Below are 26,741 nucleotides of genomic sequence, written 5' to 3'. Positions count from 1 at the left end.
ATGAGACTGCGTTTAATATTAGATTATATTTATAGTCGTTATTTTATCATATGTTGTGGTTTTACAGTTACATGTGGTTAGGACTACTAGCTGTAAGGGATTTGTTGTTTTTAGTTTGTTTTTAGCTCCTTGCCGTGTGTTTGTGTGTCTAAAGAAAGCAGTGGTGGCGTCAGACCTGCTCTATTGTACAAGTCGGGCATTTCCTGGTCAGCAGGAGGAAGGGAGGGGGTCCTCAGCATGCACAGGTGTGTGTGTGTTAGTGTTTGTTGGTCTGTCAGTGTGTGTTTGTGTGGCTCTTTTATAAAGGGAAACAACACAGGATGAACTGTGGGTTTTTCATCTGAGGTCATCAGGGTCCTTCTGCTCAAACATCTATTAACCCTCGTCTCAAATTTCACTGGATTTTGGTTGATTTTTATGTGAATGTCCTTAAGGAAAATATCAGAAGTTTTACTTATATATATGGAGTCACTTTAGATATTTTTAGGATTTTTTTTTTTGGAAGATTTTTACTTTTTTTGAAAATATTTACAAGAATTTTCTTGCCACATTTGGGGGATTTTTTTTTTTTTTTTTTTTTTTTTAAATAAAACTTTTAAGGGAAACTTTTAAGGAATTATTGGAATTTTCTTCCTGAAGGTTTTGCAAATTTTCAGAAATTTGAGGATATTTTTGCTGAATTTTTGGATTTTTGAATTTCAAATTGACCCGTTTTAAAGTTTGAAAATGTGGAAAAAATATATATATTTCCACAGTGAAACCTCTGATGTCCACATTTTAAACTTAATTCACGATTAATTCTCTAATTCTGGTATCCAGTTCCTCGTTACATCCACAATTAGACGACACAGATAATACAAAAACTAAAATCCCTCCAGGATTTTGGGGCCGTTTTTCCAGATCTTTGCGGCTATAAAATGCCTGAATTCGTAACAGCTTTTCTAAAAAATTGCGATTTAAGTTGCAGTGTTTTAAGCGCAGTTGTTGCAATGAAATTGTGAGGGACAGTAACAGTGACAATACCCTCTGTGTGCTAAAAACAACCAGCATACGTACAAAACACTTGATTTCTGAATGTTTCATTGAAATAAACAGTTGTCTGTTTCTGAGCCATGCTGCATTTATTTTATTGGTCCAGTCGGTTGGACTTTCCTCTTATGATAACTTTTGAGAAGTTTAAGTCCCCTGAGACTGATTTAGAGTAATTTTAGGAACTTCAAACATTTTAGACAAATTTACGGCAATTTTGGACAAGTTTTGAGTGATTTTTGGACAATTTTTAAAATCCATCCATCCATCCATTATCTATACACCGCTTAATCCTCACTAGGGTCATGGGGGGGCTGGAGTCTATCCCAGCTGACTCAGGTGAAGGCAGGGGACACCCTAGACAGGTCACCAGTCTGTCGCAGGGCTACATACAGAGACAAACAATCACTCACACATTCACACCTACGGGCAATTTAGAATGATCAATTAACCTCAGCATATTTTTGGACTGTGGGAGGAAGCCGGAGTACCCGGAGAAAACCCACGCATGCACAGGGAGAACATGCAAACTCCATGCAGAAAGATCCCGGGAAAGCCGGGACGCGAACCAGGGATCTTCTAGCTGCAAGGCGAAAGTGCTAACCACTACGCCACTGTGCAGCCCCAATTTTTAAAATAATTTCAGAATATTTGTGTTATTTTGGACAAATTATGACTCATTTCAGACATTTTAAAAATAATTTTTGAGAAGTTTAAGTCATCTAAGACACATTTTGAGTAATTTTGATGACTTTTTTCAAACATTTTTTTCATTTTGATAGTTTTGTAGCATTTTGTTGGGTAGTTTGTGTAATTTTGGACAGGTTTTGAGTCATTTTCAATCAGAATATCTCCATTTTTCCTCTGCGGACAAACTTTGTACCATTTTATGCAATTTTTGCGTCAACTTGGACATGTTTCATGGACATTATTGTCTCGCTTCTCTTAGTTTTTTGTCTCGTTTTGTGTCTCATTTTAGTAATTTTTTGTCTTTGTTTTGCTGTTTTCTGCCTGTTTCTGTTGTTTCATGTCTTGTTTATAGATACACAAGAGGGAACATTGTCGGTAAAAAGTCCCGTTTCAAGGGGTGAAATTAAAAATTAAGTCCTGTCTTTTACCCTTTCCTCCTCCAGGTCGGTGTACGACGGTCAGGAACATGGGCTGTTCATGGAGAAGCTGGACGCCCGGATCAGGAACCACGACCGGGAGATCGAGAAGATGTGTAACCACCACTTCCAGGGCTTCGTGGACTCCATCACCGAGCTGCTCAAGGTCCGAGGAGAGGCTCAGAAACTGAAGGTGAGGAAGGAAACTGATCAGAGGCAGCGATGAAAAGGAGATTTAAAAAGATTTTCTACACATTCTGAAGGTAAACATCGACTAGAGAGGACAGCTCTTAATCATTTCCTTTAGTCTGCTTCGATTTAAGGTACAAGTAGACTTAAAAAATACAAACTAAAGTAAAACATCAAGAATTACACTAGAAAAGAACATTTCTTGAGGTTTCTGTTCCTTTTTCTTCCAGAATCAGGTGACTGAGACCAACAGACGTCTTCAGGATGACGGCAAAGATGTAAGTCAACTGGTGTTTCTGGAAACTTCTCCACTGATATTTGTGCGCTGCAAAATCTCAAAATCTCACCAAGTCTGTTTGTCTTATTTTTAGTCCAAATGTCTCATCCCACTTGATTTAAGATAAACTCACTTAACAAGAGATATTTCAGCAGATGGAGGGACTTGTTTTAAGACAATGCATCTTAAATATCTTGTTAAGTCCAACAGTCTTGAAATTATCTTGCTTTGAGTTGGATTTTAGAAGAAAATTCAAATTAAGTTTAACCCTCGTGTCGTCCTGTGGGTCAAAATTGACCCGTTTTAAAGTTAGAAAATGTGGGAAAAAAATATTTTCACTGTGAAACTTCTGATGTCCACATTTTCAACATTTTTGGAAAATCTTTGAACATTTTTGGTAAAAAAAAATAAATGTTAAAAATGTTTCTTTAAGAACATTCACATAAAAATCAACCAAAATCCACTGGATTTTGGTTGATTTTTATTTGAACGTTCTTAAGAAAATATTAAAAGTTTTACTGATATATATGGAATCACTTTAGATATTTTTAGGATTTTTTTCGAAGATTTTTACTCATTTTTTGAAAATATTTATAAGAATTTTCTTGCCAAATTTTTTAAAAAATAAAACTTTTAAGGGAAACTTTTAAGGAATTATTGGAATTTTCTTCCTGAAGGTTTTGCAAATTTTCAGAAATTTGGGGAATTTTTTTGCTGAATTTTTGGATTTTTTTCAGACAAGGAAACAATATTTTTTGGTGCCCATAAATGAAGACAACAGGAGGGTTAAAACATCTCAAATTAGGAGGTTACATGAAAGCAAAAATCTATTTTTGAGTGAAAAACTGCTTTTTTTTTTTTTTTTTTTTAGCATATCTGGCTTATTTTAAGTCACCTAAGCTTGACAATCCTGGTAAAATAGAGCTTAAAATAAGTTTTCCCAGCTAATTTTAAGATCTCAATATTCTAAATATCGTATCTTATTTCAAGAAATCTTACCAAACCATTTTTCACTTGTTCTATTGGCAGATTTTTTCACTTATTTCAAGGTAGAAGTTCCTTGAAATAAGTTTTTTTTTCTTGTTTTGAGAGGGCATTTTTTCCAGTGTGTTTTTTATCTCCTCTTTCAGCTCATGAGCTCCATGGAGGAGCTGAAACAGTGTCGAGTGCAGCAGAGAAACATCGCAACCACCATCGATAAACTGACCCACTGCCTCCCAGGTACACTGAAAACACAAACAGGCTGCAGCTCATCTTTATTTTGTCCAAACTTTATCCAAAACTCAAATGTTTGCTCTCATGTTGACAAAGAAAGCCAAAAATAATCCTCAATTTTTAGAAGCTTTAACCAACAAATGTTAATTTAAGTAAAAATAATAATAAAAAAGACTGAAAGGATTATTTGAAGATAGGATTAGTTGAGTATGATGTTTCTGTCACTGGACTAATCATTGCAGCTCGAATAAATATAGTCAGAAATGTGAGGTGCAGCAACAAATATTATAGTTGTCTCTTTTAATTTAGTGTATTTTCAGAGTTTAGACACTTTATCTGTCCTTAAAAAGTCAAAACTGTCAGATTTTTTTTTAATATTCACAGATCTTAAAGTGACATATTTGGTCTTGTTTTGTTTGAACAAAAGTCTAGACTTCAAAAACATTCAGTTTACTGTCATGTAGGAGCAGAAAGAGCAGAATAAAATCTTCACTTTTTAGGAGCTGAAACCAACAAATGTTAACATTTCTAGTTTAAAACAAAAAAGCCTAAAAAATGGCTCAAAAACTGTATAAAATGACTCAAAAACTGTATAAAATGACTCAAAAGCTGTCCAGAACTGCCTTGCAGTTTAAAGAGTTGATGAATTCACTTGAATAGCTATTTGAAAGGATGGTTTCCAGCTGATTGTGCTTTTTTACTGATGATTTAAGGTTTTTATGCTGTTTTTTTGTTGTTTTTCCACTTTAGAAAGCATTTAAATAGATCATTTATCTTTTTCACCCAAAAATTATTTGGTACATATTTGGGCGAAATTGCTCCAGAGTCATTAATGTAGTTCTTTCTTTCTTCAGTTTCAGTTACTGCAAAGTTGATTTTTTTTTTTTTTTTTTTAACTCTGAGAGACTTTTAAAAGATATTAAAAAGTTGAATCTGTCTAATTTCAGGCTGCAGGAGCCTCAGTTTATGATCTATGATGGGACACAGTTTTATTTCTGTGATTTGGATCAGCCGCTCTCCTCCAAACCTTTCATTCCAACACTCATCTTGTTCTGAAACTAATTTCTGATTATCTTCTTCCCTTCAGTCCTGGAGATGTACAGCAGACTGCAGGAGCAGATGAAAGCTAAAAGGTGAGAGTTTATACCCACTGACCTGAAGATAGTCTGAAAATCTTCTCTTTTTATGTCATGTTTTCTGTGGGGGAAATGATCCTTAAATGTTTGTTTTCCATAATCTGACAAAACAGCAAAAAGAAGACATGACACAAAATGAACAAATGAGACACAATACAAGACATAAAATGAGAGAAATGAGACAATGACAAAAACAAGACATAAAATGACAAAAATGAGACACAAAATGACAAAAACGAGACATAAAATGAGAAAAATGAGACACTGACAAAAATGAGAAACAAAAAGACCAAAACAACAGAAAATAACAGAAACAAGACAACAAAAGGACAAAAATGAGGCACTACTTAAATTTCAGTGTTCGAAAAAACCTGAAAGTGTATCGAGGGGCTGCTTTAACAAATGTTTTGTTGTATAAAGCATTTGATCATTAAATATAAACCTTAAAAGACACAATTTTAAATTTCTGTATTTTGTGATGAAAAAGTTTGAAGCCAATCAGACATGATGGGTCTGAACTTCTATTAAAAATCAGCTTTTTTTTTTTAGATGAAATATGTGGTTACTGAGGCAGTTCCAGTAGTAGTTCACCTCCCGTCCACCAGGTGGAGCCACAGCACTGTGCAGCTTCTAACTGCCCTCAGTCTGACCTGCAGGGAGTCTGGTTGGTCATAAATTAGTCGTTTGTTTGTGTGTTTTTCTATTTCTGCTGGAATCGCAGAGAGCAGCCAGAGGTCAGTCTGAGGGAAGTGTTGTGAAGCCAAACGTTTATTTCTTTGTGTGCTTCTAGGTGTGTTTATCTTTGTGTGTTTCTGACGGCCGGTTTATGACAGTGTGTCTGTTAGTTTAGTTATCATCTCCTCCTGTAACCAGAAACTCACTGATTCAGTTCTACGAAGCTACAGGAGCTGCAGAAACTCCAGATTTAGCTCCACCCTTCAATTTCTGAATCACTTTAGAGAAATTTTTGTGTTTTTACACAAGAATTGGGTCATTTTAGACAAATTTGGTTGAGGGAAAACTTAAAATATTTTTTCCAATATGTACATTTTCTTGAAGACTCCTCTTTACTTGAGTCATTTCAGAGAAATTTATGATCATTCTGAACACATTTTTAGTCATTTTGGACATTTTTTTTTGTGATTTTTGAAATGTTTTTGTCATGTGGGACAAATTTTGAGTAATTTTTTGGACAAATCTGGGCAAAAGTTTAGTCAGTTTGGACAGGTTTCTGATCATTTTGAGTCGCTTTGGAGAAGTTTTAGTCTTTTTAAACAAGAATTTTCTCATTTTGGACAAATTTGGATGAGAGAAAACTGAAAATTCTCCAATATGTACTTTTTCTTGAAGACTCCTCTTCACTTGAGTCATTTTAGAGATGTTTTTGTCATGTTAGACAAATTTTGAGTGATTTTGGACAAATCTGGACCAAAGTTAATCAGCTTGGACAGGTTTTGGGTCATTTTGGACAAATCTTGAGTCACTTTGGAGAAGTTTTTGCTTTTTTTGGGTAAACTTTGAAGGCTCATATCAGCATGTGTTATGGGTGGTTGGTCAGAAGTCTAAAATGCGTCTGAATGATTAAATGAATAAACCCGTGTTGTGTTTTCCTGCAGGTACTACCCTGCCCTATGCACTCTGGAGCAGCTGGAGCAGACGTGTCTTCCCCGGGCCGGTCAGTACCGGTTCTGCTCCATCATGGCAGAGAACATCCCCAAGCTGAGGATTCAGATCCGGGACACGGCCATGGCGCAGCTCAGAGACTTCCTGGAGAGCATCCGCAAACACTCGGACAAGATCGGAGAGACGGCCATCAGACAGGTACGAACAATTTGAACGAATTCACCGACAAAACGAGACAGAACCTGAAGGTCTCTGAAAACTTTGTTGTGTTGATAGAAAGAACATGGATCTACATTTGGAGATTTCAACAAGCTTTCTGTCACCTTTTGGTCTCTTGCCAAATTTGTTTTCCCACAGTAATCACACCTGAACACCTGTTGTGCAACTTTAATGACCTGCTCGCTGCAATATAAGGCTGCAGTTTAGCACCTGCTCGAAGGGAATCATTAGATTTTGCGAGTTTATCTCTATTTTTAGTCATTTTAGAGATGGTTTTTTTTTTTGTCATTTTGGACAAGAACTGAATGATTTTGGACAAATTTGGAGTCATTTGTGAGACATTTTTTCATCATGTTAGACAAATTTTGAGTGATTCTGGACAAATTTGGACAAAAGTTTCTTCATCTTGTTCTGACCAACCACCTATCATACATGCTGATATGAGCCTGGAAAGTTTACCCACAATGCACTGTTTGTAAAGACTAAAACTTCTCCAAAGTGACTCAAGATTTGTCCAAAATGACCCAAAACCTGTCCAAGCTGACTAAACTTTTGTCCAGATTTGTCCAAAATTACTCAAAATTGTCTATCATGACAAAAACTTCTCAAAATTGATTCAATTCTTGTCCAAAATGACAAAAAGCATCTCTAAAATCAAAAAAAAATTGTCCAAAATGATCAAAAACTTCTCTAAAATGACTCAAATGAAGAGGAGTCTTCAAGAAAATGTACAGATTAGAAAATAATTTAAAGTTTTCCCTCAACCAGATTTGTCCAAAATGACCCAAAACCTTTGTCCAGATTTGTCCAAAATTACTAAAAAATTTGTCCAACATGACAAAAACTTCCCAAAAAATGACTCCAAATTTGTCCGAAATCATTTAGTTCTTGTCCAAAATGACAAAAAAACATCTCTAGGTAGCCTCCTACCTAGAGATGTCTAGGAATATTTTCAGAGCTACAAGTCCTTTAAGTCCATAGAGGAGGGTCCAAATTTATCACTGATAAAGTTCTGAGGCTCAGAAATGATGGAAAAAGTCCATTAAAAATGGACTTTTTCCATCATTTCTAAAAATGGACTTCTACTATTATTTCTGATCCTCATCACTTCATCAGTCATAAATTTGGACCCTCCTCTATGGACTTAAAGGACTTGTAGCTCTGAAAATATTCCTAGTCTGAAGGTAGAACTTTGCTTCATTAAATAAATTTCCTGTAGACAGAACCAGCTGATTCTGAGGAGGTTGTGGTTGATTTTTCTGGATTATCTCTCCTATATGGTACAGCTTTATCGATAAGGACTCTACAGACTTCTGTCTCGTCCATTTGCCTCCTCGCCACACTTTGCTTAGTGTTCTTCATCATGCCTGTGCGTTAATCAGAAGCAGCCTCTGTGTTCTCTGTGGTTCTACCAGTAAACAAGCATGTCGGCGCTGCAGGAGACACAAGGAGACCTGACTTTCAGCACTTACCTCATTGTTTTTCTGTTTTCCAAGGCTGAGGAAGTTATATACGAGCGTCTGTTTGTGTGTTTTGTGTTCTCTTGCGGTATCCACGGCTCAGAGCGAGGCCTCTTGTTTATTTGTGCGCCTCCATTATTTGGGGAATGTTGTTCCACGAAGGGCGGGATGGGAACGGGGACGGAGCGTCGACGACAGACAGATGGGAGGACGGAGGCTCGTATTTTCTAATCACGACCTGCTTCATTAATGCTTGTAGTTTGGCAAACAGTCACTCGTCACGTTAACCTGAATCTTAAGTCTCCTGACGCCGCCGTACACTCTCATTTCCGCTACTTAATTAGGTGTGTAACTGTAGGAGTCAGCCCATTGACATCATAATGTTGTGTGTAATTTAAACTCAAACTTCTGCATCTGTTGATTTAAAACTGAGATTAAGTTGAAATTGGCTTGATAACTTTATTTTTTCACCTTGAGTTAAGATTTCAAGTCTTTCAAAGAACCGGATGGGATCTAAAATATTATATTTGGGCGCAACAACTAAGAATTAATAGTTGCATCAATGAAATGATTTTGAGTTCAGAAAACTAAAGACAGTAGATTAGTGGAATTGGCAGAGTTATTTTGGACCGTAAATTATTCAAGCCTGTTGAAAATGACTCAAAAACATCTTAAAATGACTCAAACCTGTCCAGTACAACTCAAAAATCCCTTAAAATGACTCAAACCTGTCCAGTACAACTCAAAAATCCCTTAAAATGACTCAAACCTGTCTAATACGCCTCAAAAATCCCTTAAAATGACTCAAACCTGTCCAGTACAACTCAAAAATCCCTTAAAATGACTCAAACCTGTCCAGTACAACTCAAAAATCCCTTAAAATGACTCAAACCTGTCTAATACACCTCAAAAATCCCTTAAAATGACTCAAACCTGTCCAATACGACTCAAAAATCCCTGAAAATGACTCAAACCTGTCCAATACGCCTCAAAAATCCCTGAGAATGACTCAAACCTGTCCAGTACAACTCAAAAATCCCTTAAAATGACTCAAACCTGTCTAATACACCTCAAAAATCCCTGAAAATGACTCAAACCTGTCCAATACGACTCAAAAATCGCTTAAAATGACTCAGACCTGTTGAAAATGACTCAAACTTTTCCAATATGACTCAAAAAATTCTTTAAAATGAGGCAAACCTGTTGAAAATTATTCAAAAACTGCTTAAAATAACTCAAACTGTCCAGTACAACTCAAAAACTGCTTTAAATAACTGGAACATGTCCAGTATAACTCAAAAATTATTTAAAATGAGGCAAACCTGTTGAAAATTACTCAAAAACTGCTTAAAATGACTCAAACTTGTCCAATACGACTCAAAAATCACTAAAAATAACTCAAACTAGTCAAAAATGACAAAATGTGTTTAAAATGACTAATTAATTCATTCTGGACCTTCTTTTATGATTTTTGACCATTTTTTAGTTCTGTCTAAAAATAGCTATTTGGGCTCAACAACTAAAAGAATAACGCAGTCAGTTTATATTAAGTTTGGGGAATGACCTTTTTCCTCCATTATCAGAGGTATTTTAATGATCCATCTGAAATTGTCCTGTAATGATAAGATAGAGGAGGAAACTTGAAATCTTGAACTCAAAGTGAGAAAAAAATGAATTTAACTTAAAATCAGTTAGAATTTAAATTACAAATATGTCTCAAAAACATTCAGTTCTTGTCCAAAATGACAAAACACATCTCTAGAATAACTAAAAATGTGTCCAAAATTATCAAGAAATTCTCTGAAACGACTCCAGTGAAGAGGAATCTTCAAGAAAATGTACGCTAGAAAATTATTTGAAGTTTTTCTTCAACCAAATTTTTCCAAAATGACCCAATTACTGTTTAAAAAGACAAAAACTTCTCAAAAGTGACTCAAGATTTGTCTAAAATGACCCAAAACCTGTCTAAGTTGACTAAACTTTGATCCAGATTTGTCCAAAATTACTCAAAATTTGTCTAACATGATAAAAACTTCTCATAAAATGATTCAGTTGTTCTTCTTCAGTTCAAAAATGGATAAATGACACAAAAAAAGACCCAAAACCTGAGACCAACAACAAAAGACTAAAAAAACAACAAAAACGAGACAAAATATTCCAAAAAACGAGACACAAAGCGACAAAAGAACAATGAACAATCTAACCCTCTACAACGTAGCCCATAAATGCATCTTCTGGTTGTGGAATTGTACAAATTCCTCGTCATGCTGGACAGTTTTTTCCTCTAGTTTTGTCAGATGTACAGAGTACACAACAACCTCATATTGTTTTTGGTTCATTCTTTCCTTCAGTGTGTTACATAACTGAATGAGGTCATTTTGAACAGGTTTCAAGTCATTTTTGACATTTTTAACATATTATAAACCACACTTGGCATTTTTTCTGATTTTGGACAAATCTTAGGTCATTTTGGTCTTTTTTTGTCTTTCTGGACAAGTTTTTGAAGGTGAACTGGAAAGCAAAGTTAGCACAAGTTCTAAAGACTAAATATGTTTTTGTTCATGTATTAGTAAATAGCTTTACCACAGAGCTAATCGTGTCTATCAGATGATCCTGGTATCTTCTGTGTGTAAAAATGCTCCTTTCATTGTCTAGAACTTGTTCTGACCAACCACCTATCACACATGCTGATATGAGCCTGGAAAGTTTACCCACAATGACCTTTTTAAAGTTTCCTTTGGTGAATTATCAGAAAACAGAAACACATCCAGGTTATGAAGGTAAAACTTTGCTTCATTAAATACATTAAAGTTACTGTAGACTAAAAATCATCTGATTCTGAGGAGGTTGGGAGGACTTTTGGTGTATTATTTCTAGATAAGTCTCTGTGTATGTATAGAAACCTGCAGTAATGATGCTTTGAAGTATAGTTTTTGTCCTCTAGATGTCACTGAAGGACCACTTTTAGTTCAGTAGGACGTTGAGGCTTCCATCGAGTCACGGAGGAGGTTTTGCTGAGAGTGAGAATGATGTGAATCATATGTGTGAACAGCTGTCAGAGTTTAGAGCGACTCGTTGGCAGCATCCAAACATCAAAATGAGGCAACGTCTTAGAAAGAGCTGTTGGTTGAAAGTGAACCAGCAGAGACCAGTTTGTAACAGAATCAGACACTAAAACACTCCTTATAAGAACGCTCTCGGCCCGCCAGTGACCTGGAGCTGGGGGGTCCTTGGACCACAGCTTGAGACTCACTGGCAGAGAAAATCCACTTGCAGTCCCTGAAGAAGCTAACCGCTAACTCCCCTAACCACTAATTACAAGGGAGATTATGGAAGCCCCAGCGGTCCAGCGGGGCTGATACTGATACCAGGATTATGTTGTTGTACCGAGTGTTTGGCTCCATCTGAAGCCTCACTGTGACTGAACCAACGTAGATGAACACATTAGAAGTCCTCCTTTGTCCCCCCTTCACCCCTCCAGCTTGTTGGGCTTCATTTTTCCTGTCAGACTGTGTGTCTCTCTGCTGCGCTCTGTTCCAAATTAGCTCCGACTCTGTAGCCGGCCGGCGTTACAGCTGCCTCCACCGGGGATGTGAAAATAAATAGATCTGGGGAAAGAGGAGGAGGAGATGGAGGAGACTGAAGGCCTCACAATGGAGCTATTGTCTGCTGCCACATGCCCATGGAGGAGGAGGAGGGGGAGAAGATGGTGAAGAAGAAGAAGAAGAGTATAGGAGATTCAGAGGTATAGAAACAAGACGAGGCGGAAATTATGACCAATGAGAGGAGAGAGGACGGCGTAGATGGAGGGAAAATGGAAAGTTCAAGAAAGAACAACTTTTCAGTCATTTAGAACTTTGTAATACATAACTTCAGTATATTTAATGAAGCCATGCAAAGTTTTACTTTAATACTATGAATATTTCCAGAGTTCCAGGTCCTTGAAGTACGTAGAGGTTGGTCCAGATTTATCATTTTTAATGGACTTTTTCCATCATTTCTGAGCCTCAGAACTTAAGCAGTCCAGCAGATAAAACCATGACATTTAGGAGGAAAAACACATTTGAGTTCTGGTAAAAACTACAACGAAATTAACTGAAAAAGCTGGAAAATTACCATAAAGAGATAAGTTTGCCACAAAAAGAGACCAAAAAGGACCAGTATTACCACAAAGAAACACAAAATCACCACAGAAAGAGGTAAAAATACCACAAAAAGACACAAAATTTCTACTGAAAGATGCAAACTTCCCACAAAGAATCATCTGGGTCTTCATCTCCAGTAATTTTATTAATGATCAGAGTTCTACCTTCGTACTATGAATGTTTTCAGAGTTACAAGCCCTTGAAGTCCATAGAGGTGGGTCCAGATTTATCACCAGTGATGAAGTCATGAGGCTTAGAAATGATGGAAAAAGTCAATTTTTAATGGACTTCTTCCATCATTTCTGATCATGAGAACTTCATCAGTCCAGCAGATAGACACGTGACATTTAGGAGGAAAAACACATCTGAGTTCTGATAAAAACTGACACCAGATTAGTTTTGTTTTCTCCAATAGTCTTATCTTCTAGATATGATTGCTTCTGTGACTAAATCATTTTCTAATAATATCAAAACATTTAGTTTCTGGATCTTCAGAAGAAGGGTATTAAAGAGACAAAAGCTGAGGAGAGCCGCTAATGTTGTGCAATATGAGGAAAATAATGAGTTCTTTAACTTTAAAACAGGTGAACATCTTCTATAAAAGCCTAAAAATGCAACTCTAAATCTGTATCTGAGCAGATTTTAGCTCAGTTCTGAAGAAAGAGGCGAGGACGTCTGAGCCTGACTCGTCATTCTTTCTAAAGTCTCCGTGTCGTTTGTCATTTCCTTCTTTCACATCACGTTTCTGTGAAGAAGTCCTTCTGTCCTCCACTCTTTCCATCTCCTCATCTTTCCATCGGCCTCCTCCATTGTTTCTCTTTGAGTGGAGCTTCTTCTCCTGTGGATTCGGTAGTTCCACACTCTGCTGCTGGCTAATGGGAAACAGACTGCTGCTGCTGTGAAGTGGAGGAAGATTGATTACCTGTATCTAGTTACTGAACACACACATGCGTGTGCGTGCAGCTAGGGTGGCGAGCGCACACGCTGCGTCGGTGTATTGAACCATCACGAGGAAAACCAAAATAAAGGCTGCTGTGTCACCGGCTGGGTGTGTGTCGTCTGCCGAATAATGCTCCACAGTTCACTGCCGTCAGACGCCAGTATTCCTGCCTGCCAAAAAGTGATCTATTGTAGGGATGTCCCAGTCAGCTTTTCCCCCGATCCTGATCATTTAATACCAAGTATTTGTCCACACAGAGAGCCAAACTGATTTTTATACTTTACAGCTGAACTGTACAGTCTGGATGGTTTTTCAATGCCGGAGCAAATGCCAAGATTCAAGAGATTCAGGAGTTTTTATTTGTCACATGCTCATACAGTAGGTGCAGTAAAATGCAAAATATAAACCACACTTATTCCATAGTGTTGATATCAGAACAGTTCTTTCAATAGCAGAACAACCCAACACGTTTAGGTTTTGGCTAAATAGTTAATGTAGTTTTTCAGTTAACTAAAGTGTGTTTTTATATATCCAACATACACATTTCTGTAAGTTCATTTCTAGGACTGAACTTTTTGGTACAATTACACTGAAAGCAGCAGGACTGAAATGTTCCAACTTACCCCTCAGGTGGGATTAACTCTAACAGGCTTGTGATGTTAATAATTAATCAGTTTATTGCTTTTAATAATCCACACTCTTTGGACATGCTCAGATGGATCCTGCTGCTGGTATTTAATCAACTCGGAGGAAAAGCTCTTGCAAACAGCTGTTAGCAACAAATTAAACTTTAATTCCCGGTGAGTCTCAGTAATCCTGTTCTGTCTGCATTAGAGACGTTCATGACATTAATTAATCGATTAATTGTCGTTTATAATGTAACTGATAAAAGATACGGCAAAAGAAGGTGGTCATGCGTGTCAGTAAATGTGTTGTAGGTCAGCTGTAGTAACTGGTTGTTCCACCAGGTGGAGCCTCGTGCTGGAGGCGACACTCAGACGACAGTTCATTTTGGAAGCAGAGAGCAGTGTGAGAGTTAAGCTAGTAACGGGCACCATGACAGAGATTACTGTGGGCGCTAATGACCTCTGATCACAGCTTGTGTTTAAGATAAGCAGGAGCTGAATAGGACAGCATTCCTACAGCCGAGTAACTAACGTCATGCAGGAGGTCCTCGGTTTAACGTACAGCGTTACATCGTTACGTCGGAACTGGCTCAGTGGAACTAGTTGGTGAGTGGAGTGGATGAATACTGTATGTACAGTCGTCACGCGTCGCTATAAGACAGCTTTGTTTCCATTTGGCGTCACATTGGATTATGCTACATTCTCTAACTTCATTATGGCTCCCAGCATAAGTCAGACTTACAGTTTACATTTTCGCCGGTATTTTCCTACCTAGTTGTGTTTCAGTGTGAGCTAATGACTGTTTGTCGTTACTGTAGTTGTACAAATATATGTAAACTGATCGATATCGTGATGCATGTAACAGCTTTGTTTACATTTTCACCAGAGTTCCGACTCACATTGAAAATCAACTTAAGTCACACCGTAGGAACGGAACTCTGGTGTAAGTCCAGGACCTCCTCTATTTGCATTGTGCAGTAAATGAGCTCTGGTTGGCGGTCATTAACTTCCACGGCAGTCTTAGTCATGGTGGCCTGTTGCTAATTAAGCCCCCACAACGCCCTGTATAAACTACACTTCATTGTTTTTAATAATGTTTTTGATAATAAACTAATAATAGTTCAGTTGTCTTTTTGTGTTTATTTTCTGCCTCTTGTTGGTTGTAGATTAGTGAATTAGCACCTTTAGAACATCACTCTAACTTCTTGGATTCTCCTTTTTAATCTGTCTTGAAACCTAAAGCATCTCTTTACATTGAAGCCACGGATTTAGTTGCAGAGTCAGTCGGTCAAGTTGAGTAAGAATAAACACACAATCTGAAATTTTCACGTAAAGTCAGTTAAACATGCCTCCGTTGGCTCCACTTTAAAGAGTCTCAGCAGATGATTTAAGCTTGTGAATCTGTTGTCCTTTGGCTGCACAAACACATTTTTCCAAACGATGGCAGGAAATTTTCTACCGACAGTCTTTAATTTTACATTTACAGTCATGTTTAAGACATTTACACGGTGCTGTCTCTTTGATTTCTTTCACAGAAAACAACACAGATGCTATTTTTTCTCAGATTGGTCTTTTTCCCCACAAAAAACAGCCAGTTGAAACCACTTGTCAACAAAGAGATCATTTCAACTTTACTCTTTCACTTTCAATCTTTGTCAGTTTCCAGTCTGGAGCCGCAAACATGCAGAAGGCAGCTTAGAGTTAGTGCAGCTCTTATTTACCCCTGTGGTGTGGCAGCAGCGGACTGTTGGATGATTGGAGGAATATTTGGGTCGATAAATTACTGAGGGTCTTTTGAAATCCATGGGATGTTTATTCCAAATCACATGACCTGGTCTTTTTGTTTATTTTTTGGTCATTTTCAGATTGTTTTACAGACATTTTAGTTGTTTTGTGGCCATTTTGTGCCTTTTTTTGTCAGTTTTCAGTCTGTTTGGGATAATTTTAGGTGTCTTTGTGGTCATTTTGCAATTTTTTGTAGTTATTTTGCACATCTCTTGTCATTTTGTGTCTTTATATGATAATTATTTGTGTCACTGATTCATCATCATTTTATAGTTCTCACCTCTCTGCCTTGTCCATGTTCTTTTCATCTCTTCACCACCTTCTCCATCCTGGGTCTTTGTTCCCATATTTCCCTCCTCTACCGTCTCCTGGTTCCCATGGGGTTTCTGTGGAAGAAGTGACGCACATTCCTGCACTTGTGCTTCGAGCCCCAAATGGCATCTCGGAAGAAAATGGCAACAAAAGCCGTGGTCAGAAAGGGTTGTGTGTGCAGCAGGACCTGGTATTGTTGATCTGTGGGGCTGAATGGTGGGATGAGGGTGTTGTGGCTCAGATACACCTGCCTGAGTGTGGTTAGTTGACGTAGATGCTGACGTCTGGACCTGCAGCTTTAGGAGAGATGCTTTTCTACATCAGTCATGTCCGTCTGTTGAGGACCAGTTATGTTCATTAGCATGTGAACAGACTTCAGTTTGTCGCTGATTATTCTGTCACTCTTTCTGTATTTTAAGTTGATGTAAAGTTTAGAAAAGTTGTTGTTCGTTGTCCATCAGAGAGGCCACTCTTTTCTCACTTGCTTCTATGTAGAGCGGGGGTGCCAAACATGAGGCCCGTGGGCCAAAAGTGGTCCTCCAGAGGGTCCAATCCGGCCCTCAAAGTGTAAAAATTACAGAGAAGACATTAACTGCAGATTGTAAATTAGTAAAACTATAAATTTAAAATAATTTCTAGACCATGACAAGTTGTTTGGATCAGAAAGTAAAATACTAGATTGTTCATTGTTCTTTTGTCGTTTTGTGTCTCATTTTTGAAATATTTTGTCTTATGTTGTTTTTTGTCTTTTTTTTGTCTGACTTTTGTCGTTTGTTTCATGTTTTTGTCGTTGTTTCTTGTTTTTGTTGTTTTGTTTCCTTTTTGTCTCACTTGTGTTGTTTGTATCGTTTTGGTCATTTTTTGTCTTTGTTTTGTTGTTTTCTGTCTGTTTCAGTTGTTTCGTATCTCTTTGTGGTCATTTGATTTTCTTCTCATGGTAGTTGTGGACCCGATTGTCATCGTGACCAAGTTTCCCAATCATTTTGGGCAAATTTTGACCCATTTTGTATATGAATAGTTTCATTTTTACAACCTCTACAAACTCAGGGTTTGTCTGTATACAGTTTTAAGAACTGACCCAGTTTAAGTCATTTTGGACTAGTGTTTTTTCATCGTTTTGGTTGAGTTCCGGTCATGTCGGACAAATTTGGACTCATTTTTGAGTATTTTTCAATCATTTTGGACAAGTTAGCATTATTTTGGCCAAATTTTCAGTTATGTTTTGGAACAATTGAAAGTGAAATAGCCTACTGAAAACACTCATTGGCGGGGGATTGTTGTTCCTTCTCCAAATCAGTCCAGAGATTCATCCCCACTGGCCTTCACGGACAGGACGGAGACTTTCCACAGACTTTGTTTGTCTTCTATGAGTCATTGGTCTTCTATGTATGTGGGCATCAGATCAAAGATGGCATTGTGTTCCTCAACACCACTGATCTCGGGTTCTTCCGGGTCTGTTGCCGATCCACCCTCCTGTGCACACCGGCTTTTCTCATCATGGCTAACGGCTCTGGTCAAGGCTGGACGTGTTTGTTGACGACAGATTTAGGCGTTGAGACGGGCTACATGCTGGCGCCGGCAGGCGAAGGAAGCCTAGATTTTCAAAAGGAGCCGAGGAGGATCTGGGCGTGGGTGGAAAGATGCACTCACATCTCAGCGGGTTTTCCCACAGAAAGGTTTTGGCGTGAGAAAGAGTTAATGGTGGACCAGAACCGTGAAGACAAAGATAAAGATTCAGTGTAAGATGGCACTCTTGACCCCAACTAAGAATCAACCATCTCTGCACTCAACCAGCTTGTTTTCGTTTGTTTTGGATACAAGCTTCCATTAATTTCAACCCAAAACTTCCTGTTTTTATCATTATTATTTTTAGTATTCCTGACCAACGCTGCCCCAGAGGGATCCATCGTTTCCCACAACACTCCCCGAACAGTTTGAATTAGATATTCCACCACAATCCTCATTGTTCTGTGGGGAATCTTTCCATTTCTGATTGTGTCTGTGCCACTGTCTTTAGAATGAGGGGATGTTGGGAAGTAAGAACCAAATATCTGCTACATAAGACGACTTAAGTGGATTTGTGTTGGGAGTTTCTGGGTGGTTTTTTTTTTGCTCCTGTCTCTTTGTTTTTGTTGTTTTGTGACAGTTTTGTCTCTTTGTGGTCATTTTTTTTCCATCTACGTCAACTCTTACCCACATTTTTGGACATTTTTGTGCACTATTATCCAGATTGTGTATGCTTTTGTATGTTGATATTAAGGTTTTTGACACTTTGTGCATTAATATCCTGGTTATTCCAACTTTTCTGTGTTAATATCCAGGTTTTTGATACTTTTATGCATAAATATCCAATTTCTTTATACTTTTGAGTTTTAATATCCAGGTTTTTCATACTTTTGTGCATTAATATCCAATTTATTTATACTTTTGAGTGTTAATGTCCAGGTTATTCAAACTTGTATGTGTTAGTATCCAGGTTTTTGATACCTTTGTGCTTTAATATCCACATTATTTATACTTTTATGTGTTATTATCCGGGTTTTTGATACTTTTGTGCATTTATATCCTGGTTATTTACATGTTTGTGTGTTAATATCCACGTTTTTGACACTTTTGTGTATTACTATCCAGTTTATTTTATACATTGACGTGTTAATATGCAGGTTTATGACTCTCTTGTGTGTTAATATCGAGGTTATAGCTTGGTGTCACCAGCATTGTAAAAAAAATGGATGCTCCACCTGGTCCAGATATTTATCTAATTTCCATATATACAGCCTCTACAAACCTTTTCTCTCGTCCCTTTATGTCAGCTGTAGAAAGATGTTTCACCATGGTGGATCTATCTTTCAACAACTTGCTGTTCTTTATGTTGTTTTTGAGCCTTGCTGCATTTATTTTATTAATCAAATTATAGAATCTGGTTGAAACGCTTGATTTTTATTTTGCGGATTTTGATGAAATTTCACAATGGTTTGTGTTTATTTTCTCAATGTATTCAAGGACTGTTTGAAAGTAGAAAATCTGCCATTTTGTTCTGTTGTTCCTGTTTCTGAGAAATGGTGTCATTTTGGCGGTTTATTTTCCTTCAGACCTGTTGGAGGGTTCTGGTGTTCAGAGAGTTAACAAACATGGACGTCTCTATCTCAGCACTAATTTTATGTGCTTTGTTTTGGGTTTCATTGACTCTTCATCCGTCCGGCTCTTCCCTTCCTGACTTGTATTCTTAGCTGCTTTGGTAAATCACTTTTATAGGTCATTTCCAAGGATGTTTTTACCGGGACCAGGAGCGTCTCTGAGGTGACCTCATAACACCATCCGCGAGTTTTTCCCCAAACTGTCCTAAAAACAGTGATACGGCATTAACCCTTTGTTTCCACCGGAAGCTGCTCACATTCCTGTATCCCTATTGTGTTCGGCAGTATTTTTATTCCTATGAGTCTCGGTGGAGTCTGATGGTGTATCAGTGAAATCGACTCACATCTGGTTTTGGTGTCAGACCCTCAGAATCAAAGAGCTTCCATTGTTTTGCTGTGAAGTGGAGCCAAAAAACTAAATGCATCGAGTTCCCCCTTGTACAAGAAAAGGCCTCTGGGAAATGTAGGAAATAACTGAAATCAAAGGAGAGAATAGAGTTTAATCGGACCTTTCTGATGTGTTTTTCTGTTTTGTCCACCAGGCCCAGCTGCAGCGCTCATTGGACAGCTCCGTCTCCCCCCAGCCAAGGGCTCTGATTGGCCGACGCAGCAGGAGGGAGGCGGCGGCGGGAACGGAGAGCGACGGTCAGGGTGGCAGCCCGTCGTCAGAACAGGACTCCGGCATTCTGGATGTCGACGAAGAGGAGGAGGAGGAAGTGAGGAAGCTGCAGTCACAACACAAACACATGAAAATACTGAAGTTACATCATAGGATTCAGTTTTACTGCCAACATAAATATACAGCAGAATGATTCCACCCCCTATAAACAATGCTAGGTAAACACAGATAACTGAAGTCCAACTCTTTGAGGTAAATTCACCGTGTGACACATGCTGAACATTGAGTAATACTCACGTCTATAAAATGGGTTCAGTTTGGGTCAATCCTCCCCACACGCCTCTAGCAGCACCATGGTTCAGACCAGAGACATGTCCTGAAGTTTAGAGAGGAGACAGTTGCTAGAAAGGATCTGGGTTCCAACAGCATCTCTGGGAACATTCTAGAGCTTGGAGATCTTCTTGGACCCATTTCCTTTCATCTCCTCTCTAGGGGGAGTATTACTCAATGTTTAGCCAGAATGTCAAAAATGTCAGGGGGTTGAATCATTTTGCATGCAACTGTACCAACTTATCACCTGCAGCCAGGTCCACTCGTTCACCATTTTCACCACATTGTCTGTGTTTGTACAGACTGGATGGCTTTCATTGAGGCTCCAAACAGCCAAAACATCTCTCATCTCATGATCTTCTTACTTGTATGATCATCAGGAAGAAATGCTGTCAGCAAACGGCAACTTTTTAGTCAAAAGTAGAGCTCCACTGTCCAGCTGGACTACAAGTCTGTTGTAGCTGCGCAATATTCCACTTTGACAGCTCTGCTTTAACTTTACTTTTTTATTCAGCTCTGGTTTGGCAGCTCCGTGATGGTGGATCATCTTTTTAAAACCGTCTACGGTTACTGTGCTAACGTCTCTCTGAAAAGTTGTTACACCACATGAGGAAGGTTTTAAAGATGTCTGAAATCGGTCAGTTTGTCTTATTTCAGACGGCAGTGTTTCTACACCGTCTCAGATTTTGTTATTTATTTGTTATTTGGTGAGGACACAGACAGAATAGTTTCCAACAGATCCAGATAAATGAATGGATCCAGCAGAGGACAGTTTTTAAATTATTAACCACTTGAACATGACGGAAAAATGCAAAACTTTCAATGGAGTATTGTGTCCCCAGAAACTTCCTGTGAGAACATATCTATGGATGGATCATGTTTTCTACTAAAATACAGTCTTTGATCGACATTTCACCAACTTTTGCGGCTCTAACATCAGTAGAATTTGATATTTGGCAGGTATGGCAAGAAAAGATTCTAGTCTTGAATATTTTTTTTACTTGAAGCCTGTTAAAAATAACTCAAAATATGTCCAAAATGACTTGAAATTTGTCCGTAATGACTTAAAATTGTCAAAAACATCTATACTGAATAATTGTTTGCCTTTCAAAATGGAAAATAGTGCAAAATCATCAAATGAAGGTGATATCATGGCCCCTGAACATTCCTGTAAGTGTATATATATATATATATATATATATATATATATATATATATATATATATATATATGGATGATCCATGTTTCTACTAAAAATACAGTCTTTGATCAACATTTTACCAACTTTTGAGGCTCTAGCATCAGTAGAATTTGATATTTGGCAGGTATGGCATTACTTGAAATGTGTTAAAAAAGACTCAAAATATGTCCAAAACAATGTGAAATTTGTCCTCAGTGACTTTAAAGTGTCAAAAACGACTATACTGAATAATTATTTGCCTTTCATAATCGAAAGTAGTGCAAAATTACCAAATGAGGATGGTGTTATGGTCCCTAGAAGTTCCTGAAAGTGTATTATATATACACTTACAGGAACTTTTAGGACTTTAATGGATGGATCCATATTTCTACTAAAATCCAGTCTTTGATCGACATTTTACCAAATTTTGAGGCTCTAACATCAGTAGAATTTGATGTTTGGCGAGTATGGCAAGACAAGGTTCTAGTCTTAAATATTTTTACTTGAACCCTGTTACAAATTACTCAATTTGTCCAAAATAGCTTGAAATTTGTTGTAAAAGACTTAGAAGTGTCAAAAACATTTGTACTGAATGATTATTGTCCTTTCATAGTGGAAGATGTGCAGAATTCTGGCCCCAGAAAGGTCCTCTAAGTGTATATATTGGCTGGATGCATATTTCCTACTAAAAACATAGTCTTTGGTCGACATTTCACCAACCTTTCAGGCCTTTGACATCAGTAGAATTTGCTTATTGTTTCATTAAATAAAAGAAAGCTACTGTAGATAGAGATCTGTTGATTCTGAGGAGGTCAGGGAGGACTGGTGGATTTTTTTCATGACATGACCCTCATGTGATTGTCTCTGGAGTTTGGAGACAAAAGTTCAGATGATGAACTCGTGGAAACGGTGTCATGATTGTGAAACGGACACAAAGTGTTTTGACACTGAACTCTTGAAATCATCCCTCGCGGGATCAAAGTTCCTTTTTGTTCTGGCTCAAGGAAAGCGAAGCACAATGAAGTGGAAGAGAATGGAGCTGAACTTGTCACCCCTGTGCTGCCATTCTGTTTTAAGGTCCCCTCGGCTTATTTACGTCCTGTAAACCCGACTCAACCTTCTTCACGGGAAGACCTTGGCTCGAACAAAGGCCTGACCCCGCGGTCGCCAGGGTTACGACCACGTTGGCGCCGATGACTGCGAAGATGCCAACCACTGGCATCCAGCCTCCTCACACCATCCCTGACCCTTCATTTACTGTCATCCTCCTGTCTTACTGTATTTCTCTTTGTTCTTTTATTTTCTTCACCTCTGATCCTTTACTTCACTGTTTTATGTCTTTTCTTTAACTCTTATCCTACTTTCTCCTTTGCCGTCTTTCCTTTCTCACTTCCATATCTCTTCTTTCCTTTCTTCTATCTTTCTTTAGTTATCATTCTTTAAACTTTAAATTACTTCTACACTACCATTGAAAAGTTTTGGGTCACCCAGGCAATTCCATGTTTTCCATTAAATCTCCATTTCTCCATTAGACATTTCTAAGTGACCCAAACTTTTTAACAGTAGTGTAATAAAATACAATAAAACACAGTAAAAATATAGTAAAAATGTAGTAAAAATATAGAAAAAAATATAGTAAAAATACAGTTAAAACATAGTGAAAATACAGTAAAAAATATAGTAATAATACATTAAAAATGTTGTAAAAATACAAAAAAATACAATAAAATATAGCAGATATGCAATAAAAATACAATAAAAATGTAGTAAAAATACAGTAATATATAGTATAAATACAGTAAAATTACAATAAAATATAGTAAAAATACAATTAAAATAAAATATAGTAAAAATTCAGTAAAAATATCGTAAAAATATAGTAAAAATACAATAAAAATATAGTAAAATATATTAAAAATACAGTAAAAATGTCGTAAAAATACACTAAAACTATACACTACCGTTCAAAAGTTTGGGGTCATCCGGACAATTCCATGTCTTCCATTAAACTCCCACTTTTATCCATGTGCTAAAATAACTGCACAAGGGTTTTCTAATCATCAATGAGCCTTTCAACACCATTAGCTAACACAATGTAGCATTAGAACACAGGAGTGATGCTTGCTGGAAATGTTCCTCTGTACCCCTATGGAGATATTCCATTAAAAATCAGCTGTTTCCAGCTAGAATAGTCATTTACCACATTAACAATATCTGCACTGGATTTATCATTCCATTTAATGCTATCTTCGTTGAAAAAAAATGCTTTTCTTTCAATAATAAGTGACCCCAAACTATTGAACGGTAGTGTACCTGCTTGTTTTTTTTTTCTGTCCTCTCTCCACCTCTGTGTTTAGCTGTGTTCTCTTATTGTTTGTGGTTGGTACATCAAAGCCGGCATTGTGCTGCACCTCCAGTGATTTTTACAGTCAGAAAACTTTCCAGAGGGCAGGAGGTCGCGTGGTTTTTCACTGAGTGTCTTTGTGAAAATGGGTAAACTGCCACTGTGTTGTTCTCTGAAGGACAGAGGATGTGGGCAGGGAGGAAGCAGGTCAATGAGGGATGTTAGATGTAGGGTTGTCAAGGTTAACCGGTTTTACAATAACCACGATTATAAATAGATATTCGTCACGTTTTTCACAACCACGATTATCCGTAGAAAAGCCTCGCGAGAGGTGCAATGCAAGAAGCGTGAGCTGCGCTGAGTGGAGAGTGGAGAGAGAGTGGCTCCTTGGCCTGTGCGCGCTCCTGTCTAATCGGCATCACTGCGCGCACACACACACACACACACACACACACACACACACACACACACACACACACACACAGAGAGAGAGAGAATTATATGATCAGTTATGACAGATTCTTTACTCGAAGTGTCCCTAATATTGTGGCCGCTGTGCGCAATGAGGTTGCCAAGATGGGACTGTCCGCCGCACGCGCGGTAACTGTCGGTTCCGAAGTCAGCGGTCCGGCGGCCGGGCCGCCCCGAGGACCCCCCGCGCCCCGAGTTTCCTCCCGGAGCCAAAACAACCGGCGGGTCGGGAGCTCCGGTTCCCTCCTGCGCTCCCGTTCCCCACCCGTCGCAGCCGGGCTGCTCTCCTGCGTCCGCTTTCCTGCGTCCATGGAAAACATGGAATTGTCCAGATGACCCCAAACTTTTGAACGGTAGTGTATAGTTTTAGTGTATTTTTACGACATTTTTACTGTATTTTTAATATATTTTACTATATTTTTATTGTATTTTTACTATATTTTTACTGAATTTTTACTATATTTTATTTTAATTGTATTTTTACTATATTTTATTGTAATTTCTCCCGACCCGCCGGTTGTTTTGGCTCCGGAAGCCCGTGCCCTCCTCCGAAGATGCTGTCGGCCCGGTCCCCTCAGCAGGGAGTGTGGTCCGGGAAGCCCCGCTGCCCGCTGACAGTGGTCGTGGAGGAGACAGTAACCTCCAGGACAGGGAGGCTGTCTGTCTGCCTGGACCTCCTGTCAGACTCTAGAGTTTTCCCTGGGAAATGATCCGGGTGTTTTGATTAATTGTTGTAAAATTTGTGGTGAATTGTTTATATAAACGTTTTAGTAAAAATAAATAAGACTCCCATTTATCCTTTTTTCTGTAGTTATATTGTCTAAAATTGTGGAGGATTATTTAAAGCTTAAGATGAAGTGTTTTTAGAATCTTTAAATGTATTCTTTTTATGTCTTTTTGTTTTGTTTGATTTACAAAGTAAACACTACGTTATCAACCATACATTAAATTGCAACATTCCATAATACATAAAAGTCTCAAAGAGGCACTTCACTAGAACTTACTAGAATTTACTCACTAACTTTTGTTTTAATGATAGCAGCTAAAGAAGCCTTTAAGTTCCTCAAGTTAATGACTGTTTTGTAATGCAATTTGCACTTTTATTTACTACAAAGACGTGTTGGAACAATTTATTTTATTTTATAAGAACAGTGAATGTTTAAAAGTTTAAGTATTATTAAAGAGTTTATTTAAATACAAACACTGGGTTTTTTTCTTTCATAATGTCGATAATCGTGAATAATCGTAAAATCGCAATATTTCCTTCCACAATAATCGTGGCTCAAAAAATTGAAATCGTGACAACCCTAGTTAGATGGTAAGAAAAGAAGCTACTGAGAGAGAATAACGCTGTCCGTCCTTCCTCACTTTGTTTCTGTTGCTTTTAGAGATGAAAATAGGGATGTCAGCTTCAATCAATCAAGTTATATTTGCCTGCAATCCGAGTCATATATCATTTTCTATCTGCTGCTACAAGATACAGTTTTATTTGACACTTCTAGTGTTGTAGATCAACTGTAGTTCCTGGTTGTTCCACCAGGTGAAGCCTCGTACTGTTTAATACTGTAGAGACCAGAGGAGGCGTCACTCAGACTACAGTTCATGTTAAAGCAGAGAGCATTGTGGGAGTTTAGCAAGCAACTAGCAAGGTTTATGGTGAGACCGATCAGTTAAAAATTCTCCAGATAAGTTTAAGATAAGAAATTTTCTTTCAATAGTTAGTTATTGCCTTAATGAAATACAGGGGTCGTTTTCTCACATGGGAATTTAAACACGGGTATAGCCGTATTTAATATAAGGGGAAAACAAAATTGTAATGGAGATTATATGAGGTGTCCCTAAAGTCTGGACACAAAGGAAATCTCATTAACTATGATTTTTGTTGCACTGAACTGGTACTTTTCAGTGGATGTGAAGGATGGACATATGGAAAGATCGGGTTGGGGTTGGTAGGGTTAGTAGGGTTTAGGTTAGTAGGGTTAGTAGGGTTTGGGTTAGTGGGTTTAGTAGGGTTGGTGTTAGTAGGGTTAGTAGGGTTAGTAGGGCTTGGTTTAGTGGGTAGTAGGGTTGGTGTTAGTAGGTTAGTAGTGTTTGAGTTAGGGTTAGTAGGATTAGGGCTAGTAGGATTTGGGTTAGTGGGTTTAGTAGGGTTGGTGTTCGTAGGGTTAGTAGGGCTTGGGTTAGCAGGGTTAGTATGGTTTGGATTAGTGGGTTTAGTAGGGTTGGTGTTAGTAGGGTTAGTAGGGTTAGTAGGGCTTGGTTTAGTGGGTAGTAGGGTTGGTGTTAGTAGGTTAGTAGTGTTTGAGTTAGGGTTAGTAGGATTAGGGCTAGTAGGATTAGGGTTAGTAGGGTGAGTAGGGTATCAATCTTAGCCTTAGTGACCAATCCTTTAGTTTCAGCTGGTACATTTAGTTGTCCAGATCGGGGTTTGTCCGTGACACTCCCGGTTTCTTTAAACTTTTTAACCACCTTCACCACCGTGGAAAAGCCAAGTGGAATCCTCCTTGGATCCTTCCATATATCCATCCTTCACGTCACTGAGAAGTTCCAGTTCAACTCTTTCTTCTTTGACAAACTAATAATTAATCTGTGGAGTTA

At 38.0% G+C, this 26,741-nt stretch overlaps 1 protein-coding gene across 4 annotated transcripts in view; it reads left to right on the top strand.

Moving 5' to 3' along the window:
* Positions 1-26,741, top strand: part of exoc6b (exocyst complex component 6B) — a 121,254-nt gene that overhangs the window by 8,426 nt on the left and 86,087 nt on the right. For all 4 annotated transcript variants that reach the window (XR_008600536.1, XM_023297830.3, XM_023297832.3 and 1 more), the window contains exons 2-7: positions 2,163-2,328; positions 2,555-2,602; positions 3,732-3,822; positions 4,904-4,949; positions 6,569-6,773; positions 19,742-19,915. Coding sequence is in view for 3 of the 4 variants with exons in the window: in XM_023297830.3 (XP_023153598.1) it covers positions 2,163-2,328; positions 2,555-2,602; positions 3,732-3,822; positions 4,904-4,949; positions 6,569-6,773; positions 19,742-19,915 (730 nt within the window). In the remaining variant the exon portion in view is untranslated. The remainder of the gene's footprint in view (positions 1-2,162; positions 2,329-2,554; positions 2,603-3,731; positions 3,823-4,903; positions 4,950-6,568; positions 6,774-19,741; positions 19,916-26,741) is intronic.

Source organism: Amphiprion ocellaris, chromosome 23, assembly GCF_022539595.1.
Source record: "Amphiprion ocellaris isolate individual 3 ecotype Okinawa chromosome 23, ASM2253959v1, whole genome shotgun sequence".
Classification (NCBI taxonomy): Eukaryota; Metazoa; Chordata; class Actinopteri; family Pomacentridae; genus Amphiprion; species Amphiprion ocellaris.
The sequence above is the reverse complement of the archived record's forward strand: the minus strand, read 5'-3'. Positions and strand labels throughout refer to the sequence as shown.